At 41.7% G+C, this 14,646-nt stretch overlaps 1 protein-coding gene across 20 annotated transcripts in view; it reads left to right on the top strand.

Moving 5' to 3' along the window:
* The window catches only part of cspg5a (chondroitin sulfate proteoglycan 5a), a 62,155-nt gene extending 50,072 nt beyond the window's left edge, over positions 1-12,083 (top strand). The window contains exons 4-7 of one of the 20 annotated variants that reach the window (XM_031279459.2): positions 2,180-2,336; positions 6,180-6,236; positions 8,239-8,340; positions 11,041-12,083. In XM_031279459.2, the coding sequence (XP_031135319.1) occupies positions 2,180-2,336; positions 6,180-6,236; positions 8,239-8,325 (301 nt within the window). In that variant the 3' untranslated portion in view covers positions 8,326-8,340; positions 11,041-12,083. Of the gene's footprint in view, positions 1-2,179; positions 2,337-6,179; positions 6,237-8,238; positions 8,341-11,022 lie in introns of all 20 variants that reach the window. The other 19 variants (XM_036006219.1, XM_036006220.1, XM_031279466.2 and 16 more) reach the window with 19 other exon arrangements.
* The last annotated feature ends 2,563 nt before the right edge of the window (positions 12,084-14,646 follow it).

Raw genomic sequence — 14,646 nt, 5'->3', positions numbered from 1 at the left:
GAAAACAAAGCAGATTGAGAGGTCCAAAACTGGATTCTGGTGCTAGACTTTCAGATCACAGATCAGTGATGATGGGAGAACATATTTCTGTCTCTCTCTCGTCATTACCTCGTCTTTCATTGTCCTGTCATAGCGGTCATGAAATATAAATATGGAAGCTTGCATGGTAATCAGAGAGACAGGCGCTTTTTGGCAGGAAGTAGTAAATCACAGCCTCTTTAACTATATATATGACGGGGACGATGAGAAGGAGTAACACGACGAGACATTTGAGTAAAGGTTTATATGGGTGCGGGGGAAATGACAGCCGTTTCATGAATGAGAAAGAAGATATGCATGTTAGAGAAAAGACAACTCTGTGACACCCTTGTCAAAGTCATCGTTTCATTCGGTCCCTGAGACAAACATGTATTCCCTTTGAGAAGTCGGAGACGAATTAGAAAGACGAAGAAATTCAAAGAGTTCAGTCTAGCTCAGTCAAAAGGGAACTCCCAAAGTTTACAGCTTCCCAGACAAGATAAATCGAAAAGTCTGTGTTTATACGCGTCTGTTTTAAAAGGGGTACAAGTAATATCTCATCCTAGTAGATAAAATACTATTATTATTATGCTTTTATTTAATTATATGTTTTTGTAAGGGACCGTGAGCATGTTAAAAAAGATAATGTGATATTTGATCATTCCAAAGTTATCTGAAAGCCAACTTAAATAAACAGTTTGGTATTTTGGGGAAATACGCTTATTTGTTTTTTGTACATCTGCATATCCTCTGGCATGTGGCAGTTAAAACATGCAGAACTACACAAACAGGAAAGGACAGGAAATACTAAATTATGCACAGCATCACTTATCACACCATATCAACAATACGTTTATGTTAAGAATTAAGGGGGGAAAAAACAAGGAAAACACAAAAACTAATACAATGCCAAAGTTTTATTTTGTGTTAATTCTTAGTGTTTTAGTGCCATTTGGCAATGCACATGCAATGTTGTAGTAGAATGTTGAAGAACTATTTTATGTAAAAAGGTTTTCTGCATCTGTACTGTAGTCCCTGGACAGATTACAGTTACATACCAGACCGCATATTATCAGCTCCAGTTTTTTTTTTTTTTAGCAATCTAAAAGGACCATAAAGAGGATTATTTGCATCAATATCTTGAAACGGACAAAAAGTAGATCTCTTATAACCTGTGTGTTGTTTAAAATAAAAACCGAGTCCGTGTTTGTCTCCCTGTTAGTCACAGCAAGACAATAGTGGGTCAAATGTGGGTCAAAGTTCAGCCTCTTTTGGGACTTGTGTATGAACCAGGTAACCAAATTCTGAAAGTCAAAAATGAAACCTTTTATTCTCAGTTTGTTGCATCACAGATAAAATGTTTGTGTCTCTGTTTTTGCCACTTGACAAACAGAAGATGAGAACTTGCTGTCTGACTAATGCTGCTTTCTTGCTTTTTTCTCCCCCCTCCTTTTTTTCCTTATGTCTGTCTTTTCTTCAATAATGTAATCTTTTTCCTAAATTTGTCCTTTTTCTTGCCCCGTTTGTCCTTTCTACCATCTCTCTTCTCCTTTTGTATCACTGACTCTCCATTTGCCTTTTTTTCCCGTGTCTTCGTTTTTCTCCTTTTGGATTTGGCTCGACTGGCTTTTCTCCTTCTCTCACCTTGTGGATCACCTCTTGTAAATGTCACTCCAACCCCTGGCTCTTCCTCCCATCCTCCTCCTCCTTCCTTTTCCTCCTCTTGGACTCTTTTCAAATCATCAAACTGTCTTGTACTGTCTGTTACTCTCTATACCCTCCTCTTTTTCTTTTGACTTCTCTTTCTCTCTCCATTTGATCCTCTGTTTCTAATCTTCCTTGTCTCATTCTCCTAAATATCCTTTATTCTTCTCTTACTTTACATTTTTAATCGCCCACCTCTTTCTTCTTAATTTCGCCACATCTTCTCTCTCCCCGTTTTTCCGACCTCTTCAAACTCTTCTCCTCCTCTCTACACTTTTTCCTTCTTCGCCTCCTGCTCTGACTCTCGATATCATCCCAATCCTTTCCTCCTTTTCTTCACCTCCCAACAATCTCTTTATTTCTTTCCTCTCTGTTACCTTGCTCCTTCTCCATCTGCCTTTCCACATCCTCTCCTCCCCTTCCCCACTGTCACCCCCCTCCATCCTCCGACACCCAGCAGTAAGTACCGGCCTTCATCGGAGCAGCACAATGATAATTTCTCGCTGTCCACCATCGCTGAGGGCTCCCACCCAAATGTAAGGAAACTGTGCGACACCCCTCCTAACGTCCCTCATGCCCGTGCATTGGCTTACTATGATAACATTATCTGTCAGGTAACGTGGTTCTCGCCTATCTCTCTCACCCCTTTTTTCTGCATCTCCCCCCTCAAATCCCTGCCCAGGCCCGCTGACTCCCTCCCCGTCCCCTAATGCATGGGCATGAGTATTTTCAGATACTCCGAGGTGTGCAACGCAAAGGAGGGGGATGGGCGGGGTCCAAGTACGAGGAGGGTGGCGGGAGTTTTCACAAGTAGCAAATACGAATCAGACGAGATGAGAAAAAAACACCGTAGGATGTACAGATGCACACCTATTTTAGACACGACCGTCATGCAATTTAATTGATTTATGGATACCGTTACATAAACATTCTACACAACTCATAGAACTTTTTCAATCCACAGATCTTTCTATATTTATACATAGCACCAATTAGTGCGTGTTTAGCCAATTTACAACAAATGACTCATACTAGAATGTAGATGAAATATAAAAAGGCACAGGCGCAAGCAGAGACTGAGCCCTGTGCAGCATGTCGCCATGGCAAAGCGATGGCTGTTGAGCCTCTTAGTTTCATTGTGTTTATTGATTTAGTTCCTCTGGTTTATAGCTTATTGATCTCATTTTGAAGGTGACAGCAACACGCACGCATGCGCACACACACACACACACACACACACACACACACACACACACAATGAATGTCTGTAAAATCGAGCGTTAAATCGTATCTAGTTATTTTAGACGTGTTACACAACACCCCACTAATTTATTTTGACTGAATAGTGTCCAAGAAAAGCTTAATTGCATGCTGACAAAGCACAAATCAGCTCAGTGGGTGAATTAGGGCACTAACACAGCCAAGGTTAGAGGTTAAATTCCCCCTGAAACCATGCAGACTGAACAGTTATGGACAGCTCTCACAGTGCCGACAGAAAGCCGCCGTGGCTTTAACTTGACCCCTTGAAGAGAAAACTCCCACAATCCTTCGCCGTGACCCCTCCCCCAACCCTGTCTCTGTCTAACCTGATGTCTCTCTAATCACCTCTTGCATCGGTGTGTCACGGCATCCCGGCTATGTCGCTAGCATGCGCCAACCGGTGGCCATGTCAGCCACTGCAGCTCTGCTTCGCTATCTGTTTACAAATCTGTACTTATAACGAAATGTCTGCTTTACTTGTTTATCCTGAAAATGGGTGGGGGGAGTAGGGGGGTCAAAAGTGTTTTGTTGTTTTCTGGGGGGAGGCGGGGGAAGGACTGGTGTCACAAACAGGTAAGCTAAATGTGTGGGACATTTGTGAGAAATGGTAGGGGTTATCAGGATAAACATCTGAGATGCAACGCCCCGCGGCTGCCTGCAGGTGGCAGCAGACAGCCGACAGGTGCCTCACTAACTGAAGCATGGGTAGCTATTAGCGGCAATGCTAACGTCGTAGCAGCATGGGTAGTTTAAGTGCTACAACCGTGGTAGAGTTTGATTTGTTTTAGTCTTTTTGAAGATGTGGTACCACCCTCTAACAACTCAATCAGTAGTTTTGTTCACTTGTGAACTTCAGTCGTTACTCTATAACTGTGATTTCTTTCCCGCTAGCTCAACAGTTTTAGACATCTCATTTCTTTAGAGGCAAGTGTCTCACCCACTCATTTTAACCACAACCTAATACCATTTTCACTACCCTGACCGACAAGAAATCCCAAAACAGTAACAAAAAAACATCTATCATCACCTCCAAACAATATCTCTAAAATGTCAACTAACTAATGTCCTAACTCAACACCACCTACATTTCATAACCCCCCAAATCCCCCACTCATCCTCTGGATTGAATAGTAATTGTAAATACTTTAAATGGTTTGTTTTAGCACACTTAAAGGTAGTTTAACACTAGGATGCACATGCAGACGCCAAGCATTTGTGCAAGTCAATACATATTCACGGTGCCAGTTTCATGCTATTCCACCGATTGACAGTTGGTGGCAGTAATGTGTCAAGAAATGTAGCAATGAATCATCGGAAAAGGCAAGGAAGACAACTGCAAGCTAGCAAACATGGATGTAAACAATGAAGGTTATGATTAATATGAATGACAATCAGATTGTCAAATGTTTTAAGAGGAAGGAAATGCAGCGTGTTTGTTAGGCATCACGGATACACTTAGTATGTTTAATGAGAATGCAAACGTAACTTTGTTTACACGAAAACTGCACAGGCTACCTTTAAGTTACAAACAGGGTTGGGTTCTGATGCAAGGTTCAATTTGGATCTGGTTTCAATTTGGCAAAATTAGCTAAACTGCGAGGCTAAAATAGTCTGTCAAATCTTTTACCTTATCTTGCTATTTTATGTTAACAAAAAGTAATATACAGATATTATTCATATAACTGTAGGCCTATTCTTTTTTTTATTTGACACTGCTTTCACTGGTACTATATAAGCCTTAGGCGAACCGATTAACATTAATTCTGTAACTTTTTAAAATATGAAAGTGAAATTTGCCTTTTGTCTACTTTATTTGCCGATGTTTATACTCAAGCAAAGATTGTTTGCAAAAGAGAGAAGCATCACTTTGTTGCACCACTCTGCGATCTATTTGCAGTCCAACAAGATTAACCGAGTGGTGAGTTTCCTCTTGTCAAACGATTGCTTTCCATCAATTTCAGTAGTCTGAATCTTCTAGTTTGCTAATATTTACAGTCTTATAGAGCTGAATCTGGACCTCCAGCATCTGGAGCAAGTAGCCCGTGAAAAATAAGGTGTGTACAAGTTAGTTGATCAATCTGAAGTGTTTGAATTAGCTCAAACAAATTTCAAATGTTGAAAGATGAATCTAAATAGATTAGACAAGGGATTCTGATTAAATAAGTGGATTGGATACGTGATTCAGATTCAGTCAAATTGTATCAAAGGGGTCAGCCCTATGTTCCCACAGCCCAATGGTCCCACAGCCCTATGATCCCACATTTCTAAGATTTTTCTTAAAATTAGGCCCTATGTTAGGGTTAGGGTTCTAAATGTGGGAACATAGGGCCTAATTTTGAACAAAAAATCTTAGAAATGAGGGCTGTGGGAACATAGGCACGCTTCAGTATCGAACCCCAACCCTAGTGACAAATGAGTCAAGTCAGTTAAAGTAAAGTCATAAAAAAACATGAACTTGGTGTAAGCTCTGTGTCTGACAACCTCTTTTGGCATTATCTGTAGGATCCAGATGAAGCACACTCTGCCCTCCACTTTGTCCATCCATTTAGCCTAAAACAAACAAACAGATTTCCAACTACTATTCAGCCCAGGGTTATCCTCTAATACATGTTCCAACCACATACAAAACTCACATAGACATGTACAGTAGGCTTCCCCAAACCAAAACCCATACCAACTCACCAATTTCTCCCAAAACACACCCACTAATAAATCAAATAACCTCAATTCCCTTCCAAACTAATAGCCCAATGTCTGTGACACGACACTGGAGACACCTCACCCGAAATATCCAAACCTGTATTTACTACATGCGGGCTCATACAGAATAAGAGCCAGGCAGCACCAGAGAGTCTGTGTCTACCTCAGAGATACTGTAGCCAGCTGGGAGTATCAGCTGGCGTCTGAAAGGAAGTTTCTCCTACGATTGCTCTCTGTCTCCAGCACTCGATCTCTCTCTCTGTCTTTTTTATCTGTCTGTTTCTATCTCTTCCTGTCTGCCTCCTCCTTCTCTCTCCATCTCTCTGGCTACTTTATCTCTCTGGATCGTCTCCCACTCATCTAATTTCTTTCTGTCCACTTCGATCCGTCTCTCCTCATCCTCCCTCTTCCTCTGTCCGTCTCTGCCTGTCTCTCTCTGAGGATGCCTTGTATGGTTTCGAGGAGTATAACCCTTTGCCCCATCCCCCTCCCCTCAGAAAACCATGAGCAGATACACCTGGGAGTGTAAGACCAAAGAGGAGTCCGACTGTGAGGTAAGACCAAATCCCGAAATGTCAGAAAGTCCCGCCCCCGTCTCTCACCCTCCCAAACAGCTCTCTCATTGTTACTGTGGCCGTGTCAATCACCCTCTCTCAGCTCTCAGTGGATCAATCTGAGTCTTACCCCCTCCCACCAAAAAAAATAAAAACAAAAAATATATCGTCAGTCAGGAAGGCATGACACGAGACAGATCCACACACATCATGTCACCTGTTAGAATTGAAGACTTAACTCATTAAGTTAAGTTCACACTACGCAACTTTCAAAGCTGTCAGATTTCTGTGCTGTTCACACAACAGGGCTAAAGTTGTGTAGTGTGATCTAGGAATTACTTTTCTAGTCTTATGAAATCAGGTTCCCCAGCGCTCTCTGGCACTTTAAGAAAATGTATAAAAAAAGAATAAACTGTTTATGAGCTCCAGTTAATGTTCAAAAGGATGGAAACAAACACTAACGTGGATTATATTCTGAGAAAAGTATCAATTTATGTTTTATATATTATTTTATTTTTTTGGCAATGCAACCTGTCCCCCAAAAGGACAGAGAGTTACGTGTAAACCCCTGAAGAGGTAAAACCATGAACATTGTGTGAAATCGCCCTTTAATACACATTAAGGATGCAGAGCCTGAGGTAAAATCCAAACCCAATCACAAACAAATCTAGATCTTGTAAGGTCCAGACAGACACACGCGCGCACGCACATGCACACGCACACACACGCACACATGCACACACACAAAAGGCTGCATATTACAGATAAATTGAATACACAAACACTGAAAGATGGCCATGTAAGAAAAACAATGCATGCACACAGACATCTTGCATATATAAAGCCAGCACACAAAACACATCAATCGTTTCTGAACAATACAAAAAGCACAGCATCCTATTACTGCAGGGAACTGCAGTAATAGGATGCTTTGTGTTTCATTCACTGCGGTAGATTGAACCCTCTTGTCCTCAATCTTCCCCTCCACAGTAATTCAGCAGAGTCCAGCCACACTGTTTCCTCTGCAGCAAACGCTGAAATGGAATTGTTTCCTGTCAATACTAAATAAATTCAACACAGAAAATGAATTGACGTGGCAGAGCTGGTCGTAATTTTTAAGCGATTTCATTTCCATTGACTGAATCAGCTTTCAGACTGACCGATCAACACTGAATTGACCCTAAAGTCCAAATGCTCAAGGAGTGCAGTAGAACTGTACATTTAAAAATAAGCTAATTGTCCCTTTGTGTGTAGACACATGCTTTATATACTCAGAGAGAGAAAAAACACACACACACACACACATACATACCAATGCAAATATCTTAATCTGAAATTTATGCGCCCAAGCGTTAAAAAAAGGATTAAAGCTAGCAAACACCCAGGTGTACAGACTCTCAAACAATGTCAATTCCAAACATATTTAATCAGCTCTAGGCAGAGCTGAAGAAAATGACTGATCCAGACACAAACTCTCAGAACACCTGGCTGTACTTTGAATCCAACCAGAGACAAACACATTTTTTTCTACAAACACCAACGTATGCCCTCACAATTATTTAAAAGCTTTAATCAATAAAACAATCTACACAGAGGGGCTTTAAGTGGGTTAACATAATTGGGAAGGTATTTTCCCATTTGGTATAAATTCCAAAAGCTTCTCTTGTGTCTCTCCTCTCGAATGCAGCAGTGACGATAATTCTGTCTTAGCATTAGCATGACAGTTATTTCCTGATGCTGAAGTAGGTCATGAAGCACCTTAAAGCAAACATACAACCCACTCTTACCCGCCCACTAAAAGACAAAAGGAAATTAGGAACTGTCCGTGTGCCTCCATCATCATCATCATTATCATCAGAACCTTGTTTATCTCTGTTCCTACTCCCCCAAAAATGATACCCGCTCTAAAGTCCTCGTGACTCTGTACCTTCCACCCACTGCTCGCTCCCCCTCTCCACCCATGCACAACAATGAAATCCAACAAACAAAAAACATTTTCCAGTTTCACGCTGACGGGAGGACAGAGGGCCCCTATCCCGTAACCATGGAAGTGACGTATCCACACGTCCTGCCCGAAGTTACTATCTAGGCCAACAGCCAGCGGGTAAATGCTCTAACTGCTCTTCCTTTCTAAAAGTGCCATTGAATTCAAACGCAAACATTTAATCAGGGTGGTTGTAAATGGCACAGGCCTCAGGGTCTGGAATTTGGTATGTGTGTGTGTGTGTGTGTGTGTGTGTGTGTGTGTGTGTGTGTGTGTGTGTGTGTGTGTGTGTGCGCGTGCGCGTGTGTGCGTGCGTGTGTTTGTGTGGGCTTGTTTAACTATATTCGTGGGGTCCAAAAACCGGGAGTCCAGTATGCTTGTGGGGTCCTGACAGCTTTGTGGGGCCAAAATGCTGGACCCCACAAGTTTAAAGGGCTGTTTGAGGGTTAAGACTTGGTTGTAGGATTAGGGATAGAATTAGGTTATGGTTAGGGTGAGGGTAAGGGTTAAGGTTAGGAATTTAGTTGTGATGGTTAAGGTTAGGGTAAGGGGCTAGGGAATGCATTATGTCAATGACGGGTCCCCACAAAGATAGTGCCACAAACCTGTGTTGTGTGTGTGTGTGTGTGTGTGTGTGTGTGTGTGTGTGTGTGTGTGTGTGTGTGTGTGTGTGTCTGTGACGACGAGGCGCAGACGGGCGCCCCAGGATGCCTCAGTGCAGCAGGGTCGATGATGCCATGCAATATTAATGGGGGATAAGAGGCTGGGAAAAAAAACAGAGCTAAAATGGACTCTGCAATCAATTTCTTTTTTCTGACCTTAATTAACTTCAGATTAATTGAATTGAAACCTTTTGAAACGTGTGTCCCCCCCCCCCAGCGACTGCTTGGTTATGTATGATGGTGGTACCCACAGATAATCAGCCAGAGTGGAGAGTTTATTTGTCTCTTTGTTTTTGTTTTGGGACAATAAATGACGAGGAGGAGGTGAAGCAGGAGGAGACAAAGCGTTCTGCATGAGCGATCATTACTGTTCACACGGGGAACTAATGGAAGGGTCTTGCATGTGGATGTGCATGTGCTTCCTGGGTTGCCTGAAAGAGGGGGAGGGGGTGGTGGTTGTGTCGCTCATGCAGTTCACCTCGCTGTCTCCTCAACCAAACATGACATGCCCGTCGAGCACGATGAGCAGACAGTGGAACCTCCAAGCCACTGAAATGGCTGCTACTGAAACTGGGTTTTGCTTGAAGTTGCAATAAGTAGCTGCAGTTTGTTTTTGTTGAATATTTAATGGAATTTTGCTGCATTCTGGCACTCTCTAAAAGACCTGGTTTTAGCCCGTTTTTCTACAAATCGAATATAGTCTACATCAACAAACAACGCTGCTGTCTTTTAGAGAGTTACATTTTCAACCATTCCAGGTATCCATTAGTTCCTGTTCCTTTCTACAGTTTGAAATTCTATTAGCCAACTCTTGAAACTCACTTGAGTTGAATCTATTACAGCAAAACATCAAGTTTGAGCTGATGTTTGTTACATTACTGTATATAAAGGTTTTACTGTAGGTAATTTTCACAGTGGACATTTTGACTTGTCATGGTAAAATAGCCCAGGTGTTACTAATAACATTGACGATCGCTCTGTTCTATTAAAGTGTCCCAATAAGCTGTGACAGCGAGCCAACATACTGAATACCAGGACCCTGAAACTGAAGCAGCTAAATGGAATCCAGCCATCATTAATATTAGTAGTAACACCTGTGTTTTTCTCACTTTGACATGTCAAAATAAGGCTTTTATCGCTCACTGTAATAGAATACAAAACTCAAGCATGTTTCAAGAGTCTGCTTATTGATTCCCACACTGGTACAGAAATGAATGGAAACCAACAGCTACCTGGAATATGAGGAATAGAACTGCAAAGTTGTACCTGGAGCGTTCAGAAAAGGTCAGCAAAAATGTAAAAGTATTTGTAGTGAAGGAGCTAAAACTTGCAAACACACCGGTGTGGTTCTTTAAAGCATGAAGTTGGAACATGAAAATCCATCGGAGTGCATGAAATAAAAGACAACTCCAAAGCTCTGGGATTCTTTAAAAGCATACTGGGCCTAAGTTCATCTTTGTTTTCTTCAACCGAATCACCAGACAAGAACATCGATGTTGGACGATTCTGCAAAACACAAGATTACGCTCAATGACAACGATTTTTATGTCAAATGCTATAGTTTTTTTTAGTTCTTACGTTGTACAATATCTGCACATGGCAACTACGGTAGGGTTAAGGTTAGGGAAAGAACATGGTTATGGTAAATAAACAATGGTTGAGGTATGATTAGGGTTAAGCAACTAAAACTCTTGGTTTTTATTAAGAAAAACATTGTGGAAAGAGTTAAATGTTAAATGCAGGTCTGTGACGGGATGTCAACTTTAGTTTTTTGCATGAAAACCAGACACAATACACACTTTACCTTCTGCTCGCTACATAAAGACTACATCCTGAATTGGCGCTGAATGTTGACGATGGACGTAAATTGTGATGTGCAGAATCGTCCAGTATAGATGTAATTCCTTGGGATAAAAGGCTGGTTTTCTTTGCCTTTCACAAAGATGAACATAGTCTTTGAGGGAATCCAGTTCTGATGGGTTGGTCAGAATTTGCTGCAAAGGCTTAAAGAGAATTCAATTGTAAAGTTGTCCACCGATCGGCAGGGTCAAAGTTACAACTGAACAGGAAAGTGAAAGGTGTTGTGATTCTAACTGTATTTTCTGCCCCTACCCCTCCACCGCCACCCCTCCCTGGGCAGGATGATCCTAATTCCCAGAACAAGCTTGAGGACCCGGTGAAGGCCCCGCCCAAGGAGGACGACTCCCTCAACATCCACAACTCTCTGACCCCCAAACACGAGAACCACAAGGTCCTGGGCGAGGAGAACTCCTCGGAGGTAAACTCACTGCAGAACAACATGATGTGAAAACAAAACAAAAACAAAACCACCACCCCAGCAACCTGACAACACGACACCGACAAACGCCAAGGTGCCCCGGCAACGGGAGCCTCCGAATCCCCCACTGCTCTCCGTCCGCCCGCTGCCGAGTGCGCCTAACCGGTCAACCAACCAACCAACCAACCAACCAGCCTGTCAACGTACCAGCCAGCCAAACCCAGTCTGCAACTGTCTCCAACACGGCAACACTGCCACCAAGCGGCCCGGGCCGCTGCAAAAAAAACGTACAACACCACCACCACCGCCGCCGCCGCCACTGCCCCTGCTGAAAGTAAAACCCCCTCCCACAAACCTCACCCTGCCGCCGCCCTGCAACCCCCCCTTACACTCCCCCTGTTTTGCTGACCCGCCCCCATTGTTGCTGTCACTCTACTCTCCCTTATCTCTTACCTGCGCACACACACACACACACACACACACACACACACACACATATGCAGACACACACACAGTGAAAAGATGAAAACATAAACATGCTTATATGTATACACACACACACACACACACACCTTCCCCTGCCTGCATTGGTGTATTTTGTAAAAAGAAATAAATCATACAGAAATTTAAAACGTACGTAATAAGTCATTGTAAAAAAAAAAAAAATAGTTAAGATAAAGCTACTGAGAGGTTTTGATGTTTGTCTGACTAATCCAGTGAGTGTGTATAAATATTGGAGAAAACTAAAATTGCTTGGATTGATTTAAAAAGAAGCAACACAATGTGTCTTGGTTTTCATTGATGTGATTTCTAATCCTTTGATGTACTTGTTTTTTGTTTTATTTTGTACTTTTTTGGGACTTCGAACTGAGAATAAACCAACAAGATTCAGACAGTTGTTGAAATAAATCTTTTTAACATGACTACTGTGGATCCTGTGTTTTCCTCAGCGTCTCCCCCTTTTCCCCCCTGAACTCTAAAACATTCTGCATGGCTTTGAACGCAGCTTCTTAGATACGTGTCCTAAATGTACCTCCCTGCTTACACACACACACACACACACACACACACACACACACACACACACACATAGACACCCAGGTTCAGGTATATTTTACATTTTACTATTTAAAACTAAAAGTAAATCAGAATAGACTTTCATATGAGCTTGAAGGTTCATAATTGACCAGGAAAATAGCATTAATTTGGCTTTTCTGGAGCTTTCACCCACATCTCACGGCCTTCATCGGCTCGGTTGTCATGGAGATGCAATATTACATAATAACTAAACCGATCTTCATGAAAACCGAGCCAACACAATCTGCTGATGAAGGCCAGGAGATGTGGCTGAAAGCTCTGGAGCAACCAAATGAGTGACTTGAATGAATATGGATTTACACATATAAATAGTAATTTGCAAATATTTTTGACGAAAATCTTTTACAGTAACGCTGATGTTTGCGTCATTATTACATGCTCTTACTGTAAGAAATGACCAACTGGGCAAAGCGTGCAACTGCGTTGGGACCCCAAAACCCCACACTTATTGTGTTCCAACTACACTGATTTAATTTAAAAAAGAAAATGTTCAGGAATATGCACCACTCAAGCACCATATCAACTGACATGATAGCAGTAGGCCCTGCCTTCATTTTCTAATGCGGAGGGCACGTCTTCAAAATGGTCCCTGTGTTCATTATTTCAGTTATCTGCTAACATGTTGCATATTGGTAATATTTCCGTATAGATTAATTGGCCCAAGCAGAGATGAGAAAAGTATTGTGCTTTCTGGGTTTGTGAAACCAAAACAAGCAGGAATTTTAAAATTCCAAGGTTTTGACCCTACAAGAGCAATTTGGTATAATACGCCAGAAAGTTACACATACAGCAGGTGACATTGATCCAAACAAATAGAATACAATACAAAAAAGCTTCTCACATTACATGGATGGATGGATGGATGGATGGATGGACTGATGGCGGGCGCAGTGGATATGACACATGCCTTTGGTGTGGGAGATCTGGGTTCGATTCCCACTGCGATACATCAACCAATGTGTCTCTGAGCAAGACACTTAACCCCTAGTTGCTCCAGAGGCGTGCAACCTCTGACATATATAGCAATTGTAAGTTGCTTTGGATAAAAGCGTCAGCTAAATGACATGTAATAGATGGATAGAGAAAAATAATAACTAGGAGTTCAAAGGTTAGCATGTCTCAATTATGTTCCTCTGTGGTTTAAAAGTCGATGATGTGTCTGAGTTTTACCGTCTCCAGAGTCGACAGCTGGTCTACTGTTAGAAAGTTGTCTTCTCTGCACACAAATCAAGATGGCAAACACCAGGTACCAGTCTGCTGCTTCTGCATGTTTCCTGCCTCCTGAGACGCTTCCCTGTTTCCAACTGAACCCACACAGACATGCTCACACTTGCAAATAAAAAACACTTGCACATGCACATATATTAGTATAGTAGTATATGAACTGTGACACGTCTTCTGTAGACCAACACATAACACATTCAAGTGCCTATTAACCCTTGTGTTGTCTTCCCGTCGACCATGCAAGATGCATCTTTTAGTTTTTCTGGGTCAGAATATTCAAATTAAAACCGCAAGACACTTTTGTCACTTTTCACGAAGTTCTTTTTTATCCTGCGTTTTTTTAAAGACATTTTTGTTGTTGTTTTTAACCACGTTTTTGAAGCTTCCTCTGACATTTCTGTTACTTTTTTTCTCTCAATGTTTTTGTCTCTTTTACCGAAGTTCTTTGTCGATTGTTTTCTGCGTTTTTTTTAAAGACATTTTTGTTGTTTTTAACCACATTTTTGAAGTTTTCTCAGTGTTTTTGTCTCTTTGTCTCTTTTTCTGAAGTTCTTTTGTCAATTCTTTTCTTCAAATGCCATACAATTGAATAACACACCCAAATTCAATGAAAGTAGTTAACTGATCTTTTTTTCTACTTGTGAAGAGCGTTGTACAGAACCATCCACGTTATTCTTTTTTTTCTTTTTTTACAATTTCATTGAAAGGAACCTGAATTTCTGATATAGAAACTTTTTGAAAATGGGTCAAATTTGACCCGAGGAAAACAGGAGGGTTAAGTGGTTTCCCCCCCCCCCCCCCCCACACAGACACACACACACACACACACACACACACATTTCAGCTCAGCTTTAGAGCATTTTGTTCCATTCAGGATGCTGAACTGGCACAATAGAGCACACACACACACACACACACACACACACACACGCACACACACGCACACGCACACACACACATAGATTCATACATGCTCAAAGCATCTGTCAACTTCCCATGCTCACCACCACCCTCCTTCTCATACACAAACATATACATTTATACTATATTTGTGAGGACCCTCACTGATGCATTAAATGCATTTACTGGCCCCTTACCCTAAGTAAGTATTTTAGGGCAAGTCAACTCTCAAGTCCTTCAAGACAAGTCTTAATCAAGTCTCAA

This window comes from Sander lucioperca, chromosome 10 (genome assembly GCF_008315115.2).
Source record: "Sander lucioperca isolate FBNREF2018 chromosome 10, SLUC_FBN_1.2, whole genome shotgun sequence".
NCBI lineage: Eukaryota > Metazoa > Chordata > Actinopteri > Perciformes > Percidae > Sander > Sander lucioperca.
This window is presented reverse-complemented; position numbering and strand designations above follow the sequence as displayed.